The 19,025-nt window shown below is 37.3% G+C and overlaps 3 protein-coding genes across 7 annotated transcripts; 2 read left to right on the top strand and 1 right to left on the bottom strand.

Annotated features, from left to right (window-relative positions):
- The first annotated feature begins 2,568 nt into the window (after positions 1–2,568).
- Positions 2,569–7,624, top strand: LOC111805162 (uncharacterized). The gene is made up of 3 exons (XM_023690087.2): positions 2,569–2,724; positions 2,830–2,920; positions 6,361–7,624. Exons 2-3 carry the CDS (start codon positions 2,837–2,839, stop codon positions 7,318–7,320), a joined length of 1,044 nt encoding a protein of 347 aa, XP_023545855.2. The 5' UTR covers positions 2,569–2,724; positions 2,830–2,836; the 3' UTR covers positions 7,321–7,624.
- Positions 7,625–8,454: 830 nt separating this feature from the next.
- Positions 8,455–10,758, bottom strand: LOC111805161 (chloroplast thylakoid lumen protein). Its single transcript, XM_023690083.2, has 4 exons — positions 10,347–10,758; positions 9,000–9,139; positions 8,842–8,914; positions 8,455–8,754 (listed from the first exon to the last, which is right to left on the bottom strand). The coding sequence occupies exons 1-4, from the start codon at positions 10,708–10,710 to the stop codon at positions 8,645–8,647; spliced, it is 687 nt and encodes a 228-aa protein (XP_023545851.2). The 5' UTR covers positions 10,711–10,758; the 3' UTR covers positions 8,455–8,644.
- Positions 10,759–14,829: 4,071 nt separating this feature from the next.
- Positions 14,830–17,832, top strand: LOC111805153 (glucan endo-1,3-beta-glucosidase 11). 5 transcript variants are annotated; one of them, XM_087128293.1, is made up of 4 exons: positions 14,831–15,184; positions 16,001–16,106; positions 16,244–17,289; positions 17,466–17,832. In XM_087128293.1, exons 3-4 carry the CDS (start codon positions 16,255–16,257, stop codon positions 17,547–17,549), a joined length of 1,119 nt encoding a protein of 372 aa, XP_086984419.1. In that variant the 5' UTR covers positions 14,831–15,184; positions 16,001–16,106; positions 16,244–16,254; the 3' UTR covers positions 17,550–17,832. The 5 variants fall into 5 exon arrangements, with proteins under 5 accessions (XP_023545838.2, XP_023545837.2, XP_086984419.1 ...); XM_023690070.2 differs by lacking the exon at positions 16,001–16,106 and having other exon boundaries at positions 14,830–15,184; positions 16,355–17,289; XM_023690069.2 differs by lacking the exon at positions 16,001–16,106 and having other exon boundaries at positions 14,830–15,184.
- Positions 17,833–19,025: the final 1,193 nt, after the last annotated feature.

Genomic DNA, 19,025 nt, shown 5'->3' with positions numbered 1-19,025 from the left:
TTTAAAAGTGACGTTTTTTTATTCGTATATGCAATTACGTTCTACGAAAATGAAATTAATGGAAAAATATAATATATTTGTGAAATTTTTTTAAAAAATAACATTTTTTTTTAAAGAATGATTTAACGTTACAATCCCTAAAAACATGGAGGGAGATGTGGACATGGTCACTTGAGGGTCATGGTTGAATGATTTAATATATTTATGTGGCTACCATCTTCGACACTCTTAAAGTTGCTCCCAACCAATCAATGGATAAATAAATAAATAAAAATCAAATTATCCAAATCAATTTTAATTTTATTCGGAATTATATTATTTTTTTAAACTCGGCCAGTGGTTATGACACTCGAGTAAATGAGTCGTACATGAATGAATCGAGACTGTTAGACGAACACGACTCTCCACAGTGGTATGATATTGTCCACTTTGAGCATAAACTCTAGTGGCTTTGCTTTGGGCTTCCCCAAAAGACCTCGTACCAATGGAGAGAGTATTCCTAGATTATAAATCCATGATCATTCCCTAAATTAACGGATGTGGGACTTTCATCATCCAACACCTCCCCTCGAACAAAGTGCGCATCCCCTTAATCGAGGCTCGACTCCTTTGGTGTCTTAGTCATTTTTTACTGCCTTCGAGGAGGCTTGACTCCTTTTCTTTTGGAGTTCTTTGTTCGATATTTGAGGATTTACCAATCTATTAGCACGACTAAGTTTAGGGCATGGTAGCCCAAAGTAAAGCCATGAGAGCTTATGCTCAAAGTGGACAATATCATACCATTGTAGAGAGTCGTGTTCGTCTAACATGATATCAGATCTAACAATTGGTATCGATCCTAACAACAGAGACCACATTCAAATGAGAGCGATCCTGAGAATAAGACGACTAAGAAACTTAGAAGAACTAAAAGTTACTGTTATTTTTCGGTGGATCAATCATATGAACTTCAACATTAAACGTGTTTTGCTTAGTGGTATTATCTTATAAAATTTATTTGAAATGAAGAGAAATATTTTAAAAATATGTTTAAATTAAAAAATAATTGTCATGTGGATTTGGACCTACCTAAGAATATAAGCAATAACATAGCCAACAAGGCTACATTTGTAGGGATAGGGCCAAAAATTATTGTAATAAATATAGGGAATAATGATATGTATACCATTAAAATTGGGTCCATATATTTTCCAATCATTTCATATGTATCTAAAATTTATGATGAATTTCATAATAAAACCTTAACGATTTTATTTTAATTTTATTTAAAATTTTCAAAATATCTGCTTGTGGTGAGTTTGAGCGGTTACAAATAGTATCAGAGCCAGACATTAAGTGGTGTGTTAGCAAAAGATTTTGAGTCTCATAGAGGGGTGGACACAGGACGGTGTGTTAGTAAGGACGCTCGACCCTGAAAGGGGTGGATTATGAGATCCCACATTGGTTGAAAAGAGGAACGAATTTTTTTTTTTATACGGGTGTGAAAACCTCTCCCTAGAATATGCGTTTTAAAGATGTTGAGGGGAAGCCCAATAGGAAAAGTCCAAAGAAGATAATATCGGCTAGAGATGAGCTTGAACTGTTACAACTAGAGCCATCAAATACCGAATTCAAATTCTGAATCCTAATTTGATTCCTAAAGACGAGTTATTACTTAATATATTGGTTGAAATCGACCATATAAAAATATATAATCTTCAAATATTTTAACACGATATTAAATTTTTTTAAATATAACATATATATATATATATATATATATATATATATATATATATATATATATATATATATATTTTGAGAAAAGCCCACCTCAAGGTGGGCTTTAGAGCATTGGGCCAATCTATATGGGCTTACTAAGCTTACTCTATTTAAAAATGAAAGTATATAAACAACTTATAATTTTAAAATACTAAAAATAAAAAAATAAAAAATAAAACTTTAATAGTATAGAACCAAACCTCAATTATTATTATTTTTAATTAAAAAACATTCGGTCCAGTGTAACAGTCCGTACCGCTAGTAAATATTGTCCCCTCTAGTCATTGTGTATTGTTGTCAGCCTCACAATTTTAAAACGTGTCTGTTAGGAGGATGGTTCCACACGCTTATAAAGAATATTCCGTTATATTCTCCAATTAATGTGAAATGATTCCACACCGTTCTGGGAAACCTCTCACATTTTTTTACGGACGTACATTTAAATTCTAAATCAAAATTATTTTTTCATTTAAAAAAAATTATAAATAAATAGTTATCTAATACCAACCCTCTTATATAATTAAAAATCAATAATTTTGTATATAGTAAATATTAATATATAATATATTAAAAATTATTATAACAAATTTAAAAATTTATTAAGACATAAATTTAAAAGTTGTAAATATTATATAAATTGAGAATTTATTTAACTCCAATTAAGTTGACCGTAATCTGGTTTTTAATAATAAATAAAAAATTGTTTTTACTGAAAAATGAGACAAGTTGCCAAGTATTTAAGAAGCAAGGGATTGGACAGGTGTCAGCTCCAGAGCGCACCGTCATGTTTCCAAGTGCTCAACAGGAGATTCTGGAATTTCTCTCTCACAGAGGAGAGAGAAAGAAGAGAGAGAGAGAGAGAGAGAGAGAAAGAAGCATTGACAAACTATTAGCCGTAAATCTATTTCCTTCGGCTGTTTGTGTTATGTTCAACAGAAGCTGAGAAAGAACCCAGAAACCCAGGTAAGCCACTCTCCTCTCTAACCTTTTTTCTTCCTTTTTCTTTCAGTAATTTCTTGTTCTGATCTATTTTTAGTGAAATTCTTCATCATTGCTCCTTCTCTGTAGGTGAAAAATGGCGGCATCAGTGGAGAAAGACACTGTGAATGAGGAGGTCGTGTCCGTCGAACTCCCTGCTCCTCCTGGCTGGAAGAAAAAGGTAACCGATTCCTTTTTCTGGAGCTTCAATTCTTGTTTCAATCTGTTTTTGTTACTCAATTTTGCTCTGAATTACGAATTATCGACTGGGATTCTGTTGTCCCCTGATTTTAGGGTTTCTTTGGTGGTAGTTCACTCATTTCGTAGCTAGGGCTTTTTTGGACGGTTGAATTATCAAATTTCTTGCTTAATCCCCCTTTTGGAGAATTATTTGCAAACTGTTGGTCTCTGGTGTTCATTTTACTTCGTTTTTTGAATTTTGGATATGGTGATTTCGTTGTGCTTGTATACCTGAGTCCTGGACTAGTTTTCGTTCCCTTCAGCGATAATGCTTTGTAAAGTTCTTTGCATTATCTGGTGAGTATCAGGGCTGCCACTGCTTAAGCATCTGAGGGGTGGGATCTTGTATATCATATGGGTCATTTCCTTGCTCATATTGATAATTTCTTTTTCTAATTTTTATGGATTCCCCCCGCCCCACAAGTGTATATTTATGTGTGCATATTTGGAATTTAATCAGTTGCTGATATTGTGGATCGAATACCAGCCACAAATCCATTTGATAGGATTCCCACCCCCGAAAATTTAAATTCTCTCTTCAGTTGACTATTAGTGATCTAACTGACTACCCTTCCATAAGATCCTTCCATTTAGCAGCACTCTAGGATGACATAGCCTTAAAGTTAAGGGCGAGGTTCAAACGAAGAAAGGCTTACAGTGGATACCTAGGCACCCAGAGACGAGGGAGGACGTAGTAAGCGACAAAATGTTTAGGAGAGTTGAAAATAAGCGTAGATCTGGAGATTACCGAATAGGTCAAAGTGTTCCTAAGATAGAATGTAAGCCAAAACTCTCACAGCAATTTTACACATGATTTGAGTAAGAAGTGGATTAATTATCTCGGATGCTACATATATAGCCTATTGGGGGTTGCGTATTGACTTGTACGTGTAGATTTGAAGTTGGATTTTATTTTTAGAATTGGAATAAATTGGATATGTTCAAGGGAATGTCTGAGTATAATATTGAGATGTTGGATGTCTATAGTTGTTTCTGTACATCTCTTTTCTTGCTATTACCAAACTCAATTGTTTGTCCTATAGATGAAATTGCTTCTCTTTTGGGCAGCTCCAGATGTTGGTTTCTATTATGGAAGGAAGTAGTATTTGAGAGGGATTATGGATTAAAGACGAGAAAAAGGGAAAGAGTGAGATTTTAGGAGGATGTTTGTTTTGAGGAAGGAAGTTTGAACATTAATATGGCAAATTTATCAGGGAGATGTGGAATGTTCAACACTTTGGTTGGATGTGATAAGCCCCTGATACATTTCATTTATTGCTCACTAATTAGTTTTGTTAGTTGGTACATTTGTTGTGTAGTATCGGTGACTAAACCAGATTCCATTGCTTTATCAAGTAGTTAGAACTCTATATTTTCTGATAGTCCGTATAGATAATTTCCTGTTATTTTGATCAGTATCATCCAAATAACTGTGAGATCCCGCATCGGTTGGTGAGGAGAACGAAACATTTCTTATAAGGGTGTGGAAACCTCTCCCTAACTTATGCATTTTAAAATCGTGAGGCTGACGACAATACGTAACGGGCCAAAGTGGATAATATCTGCTAGCGATGGACTTGGGCTATTACAAATGGTATCAGAGCCAGACACCAAGCGGTGTGCCAGCGAGGACGCTGGGCCCCCAAGGGGGGTGGATTGTGAGATCCCTCGTCGGTTAGAAAAGAGAACAAAGCATTTCTTATAAGAGTGTGGAAAAACCTTTCCCTAACAAACATGTTTTAAAATCATGAGTTTGACGGCGATACGTAACGGGCTTAGCGAACAATATCTACTAGAGGCTTGTAGAAAAAATTATCTATGTGATCAATTAAGCTTCGTACTTCTGGAAAGACTTTTAACACTTGTGGAAAAAAGAGGAAGACATTGACAAGGTGACGGGAGTGAATTTCAGCAACAGGATTTGGAAGTATGTTATAGATGGTGGCCAGTTTGAGTGTGTTACTACATGGAGAGTTGTGGTAGGAGGTAGGGTCAACGATCTTTGGACCAGCCTTCTCTTTTGTACTCTTACCTTACATTTTCTTCTAGAAACAATAAATGCCTTTATCATGATGGTTCCAGACTAGTTCAAAATTGAAATCAAATTCAAACCTGAAATCTTGACTAGATGCAATGGAGAAAATGGTGAACCGAGGGCCGAAATCACCAGAGCTAGAGATGATGCGGGTTTAAAGGAAATTTCATGATCAGTGAAGTATAGAGATTATGATGTACTTATGGGAACTCTTTTTAAGGAAAAAAAAAAAGAGGAATGCTGAAGCACCGATGGAAAGAGAAACACCCACCGAGAGCCGATGGGGGTATAATTTCCTAGGATGAATGATGGGTCAATTGGAATAGTCCGAGAGAGTCAAATGGGATCAATACGAAAAGCTTGAATTCATGAGTTGGTGGAATGCATATTTAATATAATAGATCATGACGGTTGGTTACTTTGAGTTGAATGATACTTGTCGAATGACTTGACGAAGAAGAAGTTGGAACTTGGAAAGGTAAGAGTTATGTGTGGAAGGTGATGCAGTTGCTTGATATGGTGTCAAGAATGCCTATGCGGAATCCGAAATGGGTTTAATCACCAAAGGTTGGTTGTAGCTATAAATCTGTTTTGGTCCGATGAAAGGTAACTCGTGCCAGAAGCTAATCCGAGAGAGAACACCTTTAGTGTTGGATTTTTCTTCACAATGGGCTACCAATTAGGCATAGGAACAAGAGTCTTGGTTCAGGGTGTGAACAAAAGCATGGTGCTAGTCTTTGCTCTTCAACATATTATAAATGTGGTGATTTCCTTCCCTTGCCCTTATCTACATCTCCAACTTCAAGAAGCTAGCAGCAAGATATACTAAAATCCAATACAAGTTCTTTGTGAGATCCCACCTCGGTTGGAGAGGAGAACGAAGCATTCCTTACAAGGGTGTGGAAACCTCTCTCTAACAGACGCGTTTTAAAACCGTGAAGCTGACGGTGATACGTAATGGGCCAAAGCGGACATATCTACTAGCTGTGAACTTGGGATGTTATAAATGGTATTAGAGGCAAACACCGAGCAGTGTGCCAGTGAGGACGATGGGCTCCCAATGGAGGTGGATTCTGAAATCCCACATTGGTTGGAGAGGAGAATGAAACATTCCTTATAAGGGTGTGAACATTTAACTGGCCTTCACTCAAACTTTCAATGGAGAACTTATAAATCTATATTATCAACTACTTAACCTACCTATGAGGTCCACCTTAACCATTATATTTACACAATTATTTAACTTCTAATATCTTATATTGATAACAATATATATGTGTGTGTATGCATGTATGGGTTGCTGGTTTATTGGTTGCAACTGATTGAACGGTATGAATATTTGGCAGTTCTTCCCTAAGCAAGGTAATTCCCCTAAGAAATATGAGGTCATCTTCATAACTCCGACAGGCGAGGAGTTCAGCAACAAAAGAAAGTTGGATCAGTACCTGAAGTCACACCCTGGTGGCCCAGCATCAGCTGAATTTGATTGGGGCACGGGTGAGACGCCGAGGAGGTCAGCAAGGATAAGTGAAAAGGCTAAAGTGATTTCACCAATGGAGAGTGAGCACCCAAAGAGAAAAAGAACTTCGGTGTCCAAGAAAGGTCTTAAAGAAATAGAAACTGAACCAGCGGAAGTTCTGGAGGAGAAGAAAGAAGTTGACAACCAAGATGCTGGAAAAGATGAGAGCATAGCTGATGCTGAGGTAAAGGATGATGATAAGAACGAAACGAAAGATGAAGCTGCCGAAGCAGATCCACCAAAGCCCAACGACCAGTTGAATGCAGATAATGATGCTGATATAAAGGATGCTGATAAGAAGGAAAATCAAGACGAGAAGGAAACGAAAGATGAGGCTGCCGAAGCAGAGCCACCGAAACCTGATGACCAGTTGAATGCAGATAATGATGCTGAAAAACAAGAACATAAGATAACTAGTGAATCCGAACAAGAAAAATTGGAAAGAAACCTCAATGAGAAGGAACCCGAAAGCTCGAAACTAAACCTCAATGAGAATCTGGAAGGAGCAAAGCATGAAGAAAAGATCGAGCAACCACAAGTCGAGGAGAAGAATGATAGTAATTTGGGTGAAACTGCTGTCAAACCTGACACTCTTCTATCTGATAGACAAGAAAAGGAACAAGAGAATCAAAAACCATATGAACAGGATATTGAACTAGAAGGAGAAATCAAGGACAAAGCAGCTGCAACTGAAGAGAAGAATGAGAAACATACCGAGACAAACAAGAGCATAGAAGCCACTGAAAATGGCAGCCACAGGAATGATGCTGGTGAGGTAAAGCCTTGAAGATGATATCACGTTTCTGGTTATGGCTCCTTCATTTGTCTTTCCAACAGATTCAGATTGCTGGGTAGGTCTGTAATTCGGATGTGGTTAATTGTAGTAATCTAATTATTGACAGAAACATCCATCCATCCATACAAGCAGTAGATTAGGGTTATTATGTTCCATCGCTTGTTGTTCATTTGTACTGAATAAGATTGTAGCTTGTAATGACCTCTGTAACATTTAAGTGTAATATGCTTGTACTATGATCTTGTATTTGTAAACCTTTGTAAGGTAGAGTTCTATCCATACTGATTTAGTTGAATCCTTGTTTGATTCATATGGTTTAGTTGTACTAAAGTTGTAAGGATCCTTCCGTTTGATCCTTTTGGAGCCCCTTTAACTGTTTGGTAGGTTGTCTTTTTGTATGCCTCGTATATCCATTCATTTTTAAATCTCCTTTAGCTCGTTAGCCATCCATTCATTTTTAAATCTCCTTTAGCTCGTTAGCCATTATGTATCGTCGTCAGCCTCACAATTTTAAAACTTGTTTGTTAGGGAGAGGTTTCTACACATAAAGAATGTTTTGTTCTCCTCTCCAACTAATGTAGAATCTCACAATCCACCCCCCTTGTGGCTCAGTGTCCTCGCTGGCACATCACTCAGTGTTACCTCTAATACTATTTGTAACAGCCTAATCTCACTGTTAGCAGATATTATCCGCTTTAGCCCGTCAGCCTCACAGTTTTAAAACGCGTCTGTTAAGGAGAGGTTTCTACACATAATGAATGTTTTGTTTCCCTCTCCAACCGATGTAAGATCTCACAATCCACCTCCCTTGTGGACCCAACATCCTCGCTAGCACACCGCCTGATGTCTGGTTCTGATACCATTTGTAACTGTCCAAATTCAAAAAACTCCAAATCTATACCATCGGTTGTTACTAGAATGGTGAAATTACCTAACAATCCAAGAGGATTCATACCATCAAGAGCTCCATGAACAACTAGAAAAAAAAAATCTGTAGGATGTTCTTGAACTCCCGATTCTTGTCAACCACCATTTTAATGATCCAAAGTTCTGCAGTGTTTTAGGTAATCCTAACTGAACTGATATCTTGCTTTGTTCATAAACAGATGTGTAGGTTTTCTTGGATAAACCAACAATAACATTCATACTAAACAATGGAATCTATCCATTCGAAGTTCAGTAACATTGACACCAGAAACTCAGTAAGAAGATGACAAGAAAAATCAGCTTCTTGACCTTAAACTGCAATGATTTAGGAGGTGAGGAGACTAAAAATACAGTAGAAATGAGATCAGTAGAGATGGTTGTTTTCCACTCAAAGCCCCTTCAGCTGTCCAACAAGCCCAGCCAAGGCGGTCCATTTCTCAAGTGCACTGGCCGATGCTACAAAGGCAGTTTTAGAGGATTGGACATCATTCTGAGTCACTGCAATGCAAAAATGTTATATTGTTTAGAACTCTGTGGAGGGTTAAGCCTTTCAGTTCTTAGTAGTTTTACCCTGTTTATAACCACCTGATGAGATTAATGAAGCTAGAGAGGAGTTGAATGCGTCCACTTCAGATTTCTCTTCAGGACTTGAGCTCAGCTGCTCAAGAAATTACACAAAAAAGTTAGAAATTCCTCGAAGAATCATTTAACTTCTCATGAAATGTTCAATCTATTTTGCTAACCTTGTTGAAGGCTAAGTTGGCATTCCGAACCCAATCTGCATCATTACTACCCCCAAGAACTGAACTTGCTGTTGAGAAGTCATTGTTATCAATGGCTTGACCAACTTTGCTCAGCTTGTACACAACTTCCTGGAGGTATCCTGCAAAATTCCGAATGATTATGGCAAGGTTTCAGCTTTTGTAGTAGAGGCCCTTTCTCATAGCTCAACTCTGCTAGCTTATGATAAACTCTATGATCCACTCCCATGAAGAATTAAGCCTCATGATTTCAAAAACCTAGACCAGACTCTCTGTTTTATTAAGTATAGCTTTGCTTCAAATGAGGTTGAAAAGCTTTATAGCCTGCATTTGGATCGTGAGATGCCACGTCGGTTGGGGAGGAGAATGAAGCATTCTTTATAAGGGTGTGGAAACTTCTCCCTAAGACGCGTTTTAAAAATCTTGAGGGGAAGCCCGGAAGGGAAAGCCCAAAGCGGACAATATCTGCTAGCGGTGGGCTTGGGTCGTTACAAATGGTATCAGAGCTAGACATCGGATGATGTGCCAGCGAGGAGATTGAGCCCCGAAGGAGGGTGGACACGAGGCGATGTGCCAACAAGGACACTAAGCCCAGAAGGGGGGTGGATTGTGAGATCCCACATTGGTTGGGGAGGAGAACGAAGCATTCTTTGTAAGGGTGTGAAAACCTCTCCCTACCAAACGCGCTTTAAAAACTTTGAGGAGAAGCCCAAAGAGGACAATATCTTCTAGTCGTGGGCTTGGACCGTTACAAATAGTATCAAAACCAGACACCGGGCAATGTGCCAATGAGGAGGCTAAGCCCCAAAGGGGTGTGTACACGAGGCGGTGTGCCAACAAGGACGTTGGGCCTTGAAGGGAGTGGATTGCGAGATCCCACATCGGTTGGGGAGAAAAACGAAGCATTCTTTATAAAGGTGTGAAAACCTCTCCATAGCAGACACACTTTAAAAACCTCGAGGGGAAGGCTAGACGGAAAAGCTCAAAAAGGACAATATCTACTAGCGGCGGGCTTCAACCGTTACATGGATTATTCTAAGAAGGATTGAGTTATGGAAACCTAAATTTATATGGGTGAGTTTTGACTTGTGGGTTTGTAGTTTGCAAAAGTAACTACATAGCTTGAAGAACTTGGATTTATGTATCCCATAGGATTAGCAAACCTACAGCCAGGACATAAGGAACCCCACATTACAAACATATACTTGGCTTAAGAACTCTAGTATACAAACACAACCAATCAGTCAAAGTATTGAGTAATGGGATCAAATTCTGAAGTTGGAAGTTTCACAGAGAACTAAACACAAACACATAGAGTGCATACAAAACCTTTTTCTTTATTGGCGGAGCTGATAACCCCTTGTCTTTCCAGCCTCTTCTTTCTATCCTTCTTCACCTTTTCCAGAAGCTCTTCATCATCATCGGCTTCAAGAATCGCAGCATTTGCATCGGAGAATCCTTGACCCACCAGAGGGAAAATGAAACTGGAAATGAAGCAGATTGAGAGGCTTCTCTTGGTTAAAGTTGGGATTTGCGATGGTGGGTCGTTATTTCCCTTGCAGATTACCAGTCTTCTAGCGTTATTACGGCAATTAAGGCAAGAAAATCTTGATCTCAACAATGGAGGTGAAGAAGAAGAAGAAGGTGTGGAAGAATGGAACGTGTTCGCTGTTGATAGGAAGGATGTTGCCATCTCCGTGTGTGTGTTTGTTTCTCCTCTTTTGCGTTACTTTTTTCCTGGGCAAAATCAGAGGCATTGGGTGCTTGGAATTTTTGGGATAAGATTGGTGGATTCTGTCATCTTGTCCATCCATTTTCCTCCCAAGGGCTTTGGGTTATCTATTCTTTATGTCATCTAACACAACAATTTTAAAAGTGGAATTTTTTGGGATTTTGTTTCTAATTTGGGCATGTGTATGTGTTACTAGCAGATATTGACTTTTGTTCCCTGCCTTTTCTTCAGATCGGGAGAGGTTTTCACACCCTTATTATAATGTTTCATTTCCTCCTCTAACCTGTGTAGATCTCACAATCCACTCCCTTTCATTTCCTTCTCTAACCGGTGTGGATCTCACAATCCACCCTTTTGGAGGCTCAGTGTCTTTGATGGCACTCACCTCCCATATTTGGCTCTGATACCATTTTAACCGTCCAGTCCAGACCTACTGGTAGCAGATATTGTCTTATAACACAATGAAAACTAGCTTCATACATCTCTTTATATCAAAGTAGTTTGATATTATTCACTTTGAACATAAATCCTCTATTACTGGTATACATACGGTTGAGTTGGGTTAGAAAAATCAGGGGTGTTCAAAAATTTTGATGATCCAAAAAAATTCGATCAACGGCGACCCAATCCATACTATTTGTGTTGGACTTCAAACTTATTTGAGTTGAGTTGGGTTTAAATTATATTGGGTTGGACCAAATTGATTCAAATTTTTTAATTTATTTAAAATGTATATATGTATGCATAGTTTAATTTCATATTTTTTTTTTATTATTATTTATTCTTCTACTGCTCTTTAAAATAATTTCTAACTATTTGGAAGGTAATTTTTTAAAATTGAGTTACAACTTTTAATTAAATATTTGAAAATAAATAAATAGATATTTTACGAACTAACATCTTACTTTTATTAAAATAAAACTTAAATAAATGATTCAAACAACCCGAAAAAATCCAATCCAAAAGTTTATAGTTAGGTTTCATTATTTAATAAGAGTTGTATGGGTAAAAAAATTACAACCCGAACAATTAGATTGAGTCTAAAGAATGTATCAATCCAACCCAACTCAATCCACAAACTCCCCTAGTTGTAAGATGAGGAAGAAACGATCCTTAATATGGTGTTCCTTCTTGTTTTTGTTAGAACATATAACTCTTAAAAGAAATAGGATAATCGTTTTTGAAAGGTTGAAGTTGGATGCCCTTTGGAGCTAGGGTAGTGTAGTCTTTATTCTCGAACCCATTTTTGCAGAGTTTCTTTGTGTAGGCTCGTTTTAAAGTTCTTTTATTCTTTTTTGTAAGGTTCGTTAGGTATCTTTCACTTCTTCACTTTGGTTCTTTATTGTTGTAGTTTAAGGTGAAACGACATTACAAGGGTTCGAATACACTATCTCTTACTTTGATATCTGTAAATTTAACCTTAACGATTACTAAAACAAAACCTACTTCAATTTAAACACAATACACATCATGAGCTTCTTTTCATCTACTTCGAGAATTTATATATCCTATTATGTCTTGACTTTATTTTTTGTTCTGTTATATGAATATGCATCTTTCGAATCGTAACTTTTATATTCTCGTATAGAAATTTTTGAAAGTAAAAGACGACACTTTATAGATTCTACGATATAACCTCACATTTGCTTAATCAAAATTCTCGACAAGATAGACACTTTTAAAGAAAGGTAAAGTATATGCTTGTATAGTCCCTTCCTAGTTGGTAGCACCAAAGAAAACCCACTTGTTGGAAGGAAAAAGATGACCATTTGAGTTGGACATGAGCTCATTTATTGACTACTCATCAACCAATTTCTTTCTTGATCAAATCTTCTATAAAAGTAACTCGTTCTCGATCAAATTCAAGCATATCTCTATAAAAGTTATCACGAGTGCGATCATAGTCTCACTAAATGAGGTCATCTTTGGTGATTCCAAATAACAAAGTCATGAGTTAAACCAACGTGAGTAGCTTTAGCATGAAATCAAATTGATATGGGGTTTTAGCATGAACTAAGGGTTTGCATATCCAAAGTGTTTATAAGGGTTCTTAAATTCGACTAGCTAGGGTTACTATATCAATAACAGATGTGTTTTAGAACCTTGAGGGGAAGTCCGAAATAGAAAGTTCAAAGAGGGTAATATCGGCAAGCGGTGGGTTTGAGTTGTTACAAATGATATCAGAGCCCGACACCGGACAATGTGTCAACAGGACACTAGGCGCCCAAGAAGAGTGGATTGTGAGATCTCATATCAGATGAAGAGGGAAACGAAACATTTCTTATAAGGGTGTAGAAACATCTTCCTATCGACCTGGCTTTAGTCGGTAGAAAAAGTGTAAGAAAAAGGAGAGAGATTCCCTTTTAAGTAAGTGCACCATTGTTGTTGGCAGCTCAAATAAAAGGTTCTTCTTTTGGTTGGTGCTTTTGTTTTTTTGATGCAGAGCTGATCTAACTGCTTCAATGCCACCTCTCATTTCAAACCTTTACAGTCAGGTGGTGCAATTTTTGACACTTTCTAATGCCTTTTAGACCATTTTATATGGTGCGTAAATTCGAAAGAAAGCTAGTGAACAATTCAACTCGATGAGGGTATAATATTTTATGGAATTATTTCGATGATCGAGCGTACTTTTCCGTGCAAACCTCAGCAATCACTTGTTCCGATTCTACATATTGATCATTTTGAACGTAAAGTAAACTTTTGGGTGGAGAAGTGACATTATGTATAATATCCTCACTCTCTGTATGTAATGGCTCAAGCTCACCGCTAACAGATATTGTCTGTTTTAGCTCATTATATATAGCCGTCAGCTTCACGGTTTTACAACGCGTCTGTTAGGAAAAGGTTTCCACACCCTTGTAAGATATGTTTCGTTCCCGTCTCCAACCGATGTGAGATCTCACACAATAGCTAAATACAAGTCTATATAACCTAAATAAAAGCAGGACGGTCATGATGTGTGCGTGTGGTATGAACCAAATCTTCATTGAATTTGATTTTTCTATTGGAATGAACTCGTATATACTCTACGGTCTCTACGGTGAATACTCCACCACTACGAAAATTTCTAATGATAGTTGAGTACCCGGTATTTCAATATATTGACCCGCAATAATGCATACAAAGAGAGTAGTTGAAATGGAAAACGAGTTGTAAGATACCCGAACGTTTGACCTCTTAATTGATGATATACGAGCAAAAAAGAATTAGGTACATTTAATTTGCTTTCATATTATCTTAGAGCTTTCTTTAGGTGAAATAAGCTTTTTGAATCATGATAAACTTCACTTTATATTATCTTTTAATTATATTTAGAATAATAATAAAAAAATAAAAAAAAGCTTTTTAGCAATTATAAAATTGTTCAATAGGCTAATATTGACAAAGAAAAAGTTTATAAAATTGTTTTTAATTAGACAAATGTTTCCCAATTGATCCATCTCCCCTTTCCTTTTATTTTAAAGTATTTATAGCTTTTTCAAACTCGTCCAAGCATTCACACCTACATTAACAAATTATTGATACAATTCGACTCGTGTAAAGAAAACACATTTATAAAGCCTATGTTTGAAAACGAATATGCTCGTGTGGTAAATAGATAAATAACTGTCAAAGTAAATATAGCTCGGCTGGTATACAGTGTGTATTCTCAACTAAAAGGTCTAGCACATGAATGAACAAAAACTACATCCAAATGAGAGCGATCTTGAGAATAGGATGATTAAGAAAGATTTAAACAACTGAAAGTCACTACCTATACTGATAATGTGCACCTTCCTTTTCAGTGGCTTGAAACGAGAAGTAAGTAATGTGATCATGTTACAAGAGATGCACGAGAATGTCGGGGCCATCAAGTGTTGAATCCAGATTTTGAATCCTGATCCAAATTCTGGGCACAGATCAATACATTGAACTCAACGAAGAAAAGAAAAAAACTCATCAAATTGTACCGAATGAATTTTTTTGTTTATGGATCAAAACCAAATGGGTGATCTATGGATTTGTCGTTAGGATTTTAGAAGAATGAAATTTGGACTGAATTTTGTAACAGACAAGAACCCTCCAATTAAAACCCCTTATTATTACTTACCAAGAAAACGACATCCTCACTCTTTCTTTCTCTCTCATAAACATTCTCCTCTGCCAAACAGTTTCCATAAGGTTTTGGACAAATCAGAGAAAAGGGTCTTCGTCTATATGTGCTAATTCTGTTGGGTCGTCTTCTTCCTCCTCATTCCATTTCATTGGAATGGTTAGCAGAAACTGTGGGACGTTTTGAAAGAAATCTGCTGGCTCTGCCTGGTTTTTAAGCCGTCCGATCAAATTCCCATTTCCATATCTCTTGGCGATTCTCTTCGATCAATGGCCAGGAAATGCTTCTGGCTCTGGGTTCAATCGCTTCCTGGTTTCTGGATCGTCTTCTCTGCCATTGGTACTGTAACTTTTTCTCTTTCTGTTTTCTAGTTCTTCATGTTTAGTAATCAGATGGCTCTGAGTTTTTGGTTTTGGATTTTGGGTCCAAAGATTGCTTCCATTTGACTTATATTCAGAAGTTTTCATGGATTTTCCTCTTCTTTTTGCTTGATTTAGTCAGTAAGGTCAGTTCATGATTCTGGGCAGTGACAACCAGAATTCTTTATCTTATGCTTCTGGCTTGCAAGTTTTCAGACTGTTGTGGACTTTGTGCCTGCATCATTTCTTTTATTTGATGGAGTTTTCTTCTGGGTTGGTTTTGATTGTTTCTTTAAGTTCTATTTTGTGCTTCTTTCAGTCATTCTTGAAGATTTTTGTTGAGAACTGAGTAAATTTTGATGTATGTTTTTAAAACTCTGTTGTTTCTTGTTAAGTCATCCACTCGAGGAAGTTGTAGTATGTGAGATTCTAGGTTGGTTGGAGAGGAGAATGAAGCATTTCTTATAAGAGTGTGGAAACCTCTTCCTAGTAGACTTATTTTAAAACCTTGAGGGGAAGCCTGGAAGGGAAAGCCCAAAGAGGACAATATTTGCTAGCGGTGGGCTTGGGCTGTTACAAATGGTATCAGAGTTAGACATCAGGTGGTGTGACAACGAGGACGTTGGGCCCCCAAGGGGGGTGGATTGTGAGGTCCCACATTGGTTGGAGAGGAGAACGACACATTCCTTATAAGGATGTGGAAACCTCTCTCTAGTAGACAATCTTCCCAGAAGGGAAAGCTCAAAGATGACAATATCTACTAATAGTGGACTTGGGCTTTTACAAATGGTATCAGAGCCAGACATCGGGCGGTGTGCCAGTGAGGACGTTGGACCTCTAAAGAGGGTGGATTGTGAGATCCCACATTGATTGGAGACGAGCACAAAGCATTCTTTATAAGGGTATGGAAACCTCTCCCTATTAGACGGGTTTTAAAACTTTGAGGGGAAGTTCGGAGGGGAAAGCCTAAAGAAGACAATATCTGTTAGCGGTGGGCTTGGGTTTTTATGTAGTAAAACATCTCCTTGTCTTTCTCCAGCCTCCTCGACAATGACAGTACAAGCATTTACTGGAACTTATGGAATAAATTATGGAAGGATTGCTGATAACATTCCTTCACCTGATGAAGTTGTTTCACTTCTCAAAGCAGCAAAAATAAAGAACGTTAGGATTTATGATGCTGATCACAATGTCCTGAAGGCGTTTAGTGGGACAGGGCTTGAATTAGAGGTTGGTCTCCCAAATGGGTTCTTGAAAGAAACGAGTGCGAGCGAGGAACACGCGATGAACTGGGTCAAAGAAAATGTACAGGCATTCCTTCCTGAGACTCACATTTGTGGGATTGCCATTGGTAATGAAGTTCTAGGAGGAGGTGACCTTGAGCTGTGGGGAGCACTCTTGGGTGCTGCAAGGAATATCTATAAGGCAGTAAAGAGCCTTAACTTAGATGGTGTTGTTCAGATCACAACCGCGCATTCTCAGGCTGTTTTTTTGAACTCGTTTCCGCCTTCTTCGTGTATATTTAGAGAAAATGTAGTTCAGTACATGAGGCCTTTGCTGGAGTTTCTTACAGAGATTGGCTCACCTTTCTGTTTAAACGCTTACCCCTTCCTAGCCTATATGAGTGACCCTGAGAATATTGATATCAACTATGCACTTTTTGAATCAACTAAGGGTATTATTGATCCCAAAACTGGTCTACATTATGACAACATGCTTGATGCTCAGATCGACGCTGCATATGCAGCGTTAGCAGACGCTGGATATCGGAAAATGGAAGTCATAGTTACTGAGACTGGTTGGGCTTCCCGTGGGGACGAAAACGAGGCTGCAGCAACGGTGAGTAATGCTAAGATATTTAATTACAACCTACGGAAGAGGCTTGCTAAGAAGAAAGGAACTCCCTACAGGCCAAGGAATGTATTGAAGGCCTACGTTTTCGCAACGTTTAACGAAAATTTGAAACCGGGGCCGACTTCTGAGAGGAATTTTGGACTCTTCAAAGCTGATGGGAGCATATCATATGATGTTGGATTTCATGGACTTAAATCTTCTTCTTCAGACTCATCTTATTTATCTCTCAAGGTATGTAATTCATCACACCATATGAAACATGTTAGGTTTGTTGAAACTATGTTAAGATAATATCGTTACTTAGGGAAGTCGAAAGCTATTGTATTCTAATCCTACCTTGATCTTAGTTTGTACTAAACACCGTCTTTAACGATATTCATACACGTCTTACTTGCTTATGTGAACAGAGTTTCCGAGCTCGAGGACTTTTGGCTAACCACATTTTCTCATTAACATTCTCGGCCGTGACACTACATCTATTGTTGAGATGAAAATGGAATGTAGAATATCTGAGAACTTACAGTCTTGAGTTAGGAGGGCAAACCAGAAGTAGCTGATGGAAAGTGCTGGTTCATGCTATACTTGGTACAGTTTCTGCTTATTCTTTTGCCTCTTGTATAATGAAACCATCCATTTCCTCCCCAACCCATCTTCTATAAATTGTATCCCAATTTTCCAGATGGTTGAGTTTGAGATGGAGCTATTGACGACTCATACATGGAAGTTGCAAATAAAGCAAAATATGCCTATGATGTTTGGCTCATAGTTTTAATACGTCCAACGATTTTGTATCTTTTTTTCTAGGAAATAGAAACCATTTCATTGATTGAGGGAACTCCTCGAGTTTTCCTTGAGAGTCGATAAGCTATTGGTATAAAAGGGTCGAGAAAGTTTACACTAAGTTAACGCAATAAAAGATGGTATGTTTTGTTGCTTGTCTATGAAGATGCAAAACCTCTATCAGTTCTAAGTTTCTATGCTATGGAATGATATGGTTAGTAAGATAAACGAAGTTATAGCCTTGGATGAGCAAATTTATGTATCAAACATAAGCCCTACCTCTTAATCTTGCCAATGAACGTTTTATCCACTATTAACTTTTAAGATGACAATGAACGTTTTATCTATTGAGCATAGTTCAATTAGTTTGAAGGTCCAATATGAGCATAGTTCAACTAACATAAACTATGTATCTTCGATCAACAAGTTAGAGGTTTAAATGTATCATCATGCCAAATGCTTGAACTAAAAAAATTAGCTCAGAGATTTACGCTTGACCCATGGTAATATAAAAAAACAAAAAAAACAAAATAAATGTTTAAACATTATGAATAGTAGACCTCATATTAATATTCTAAACAATATGAAAAGAATAAATACTGATTTCAACCTAGTCTACATACAAACCTGTATATAAGAACAAAAATATGATTTCAAACTAATTTTCATTTAGAGTTATTCACTCCTAATGAGTGACAAGAGCAGCATCCTATAGTTTAACCTAAACATTTTGACCGGAAAAGTCATCATTCGTGTTGAGTTCTCTATGATACCTATCAATATGATGCTAATGATTCAAGTGAAGTATTAAATAGCAATAGATCAATCATCAAACGAATATGAGTATAGAAATTGTCTTTGTTATTGTCTAGTTGTCTACCTACAAGAACACTGAGATTCCACATCGGTTGGAGAGAAGAACGAAACATTTCTTATAAGGGTATGGAAACGTTTTCCTAACAAATGCGTTTTAGAACTGAGGCTGGCAGTTATACATAACGGGTCAAAGCAGACAATATCTGCTAGCAATGAGTTTGGGCTGTCACAAACACTATATCATTTTTTTTTTTTTTTTTTTTTTGAGTTTTCAACTTTAAATGACGTAGAATCAAACAACAAGATCTTCAAAATACATGTCCATGATTCAAGCATTTGACATAAAAAAAATATATTATAATCAAAAGTGG

This window comes from Cucurbita pepo, chromosome 11, assembly GCF_057944985.1.
Source record: "Cucurbita pepo subsp. pepo isolate OVF chromosome 11, ASM5794498v1, whole genome shotgun sequence".
Lineage (NCBI taxonomy): Eukaryota > Viridiplantae > Streptophyta > Magnoliopsida > Cucurbitales > Cucurbitaceae > Cucurbita > Cucurbita pepo.
The sequence above is the reverse complement of the archived record's forward strand: the minus strand, read 5'-3'. Positions and strand labels throughout refer to the sequence as shown.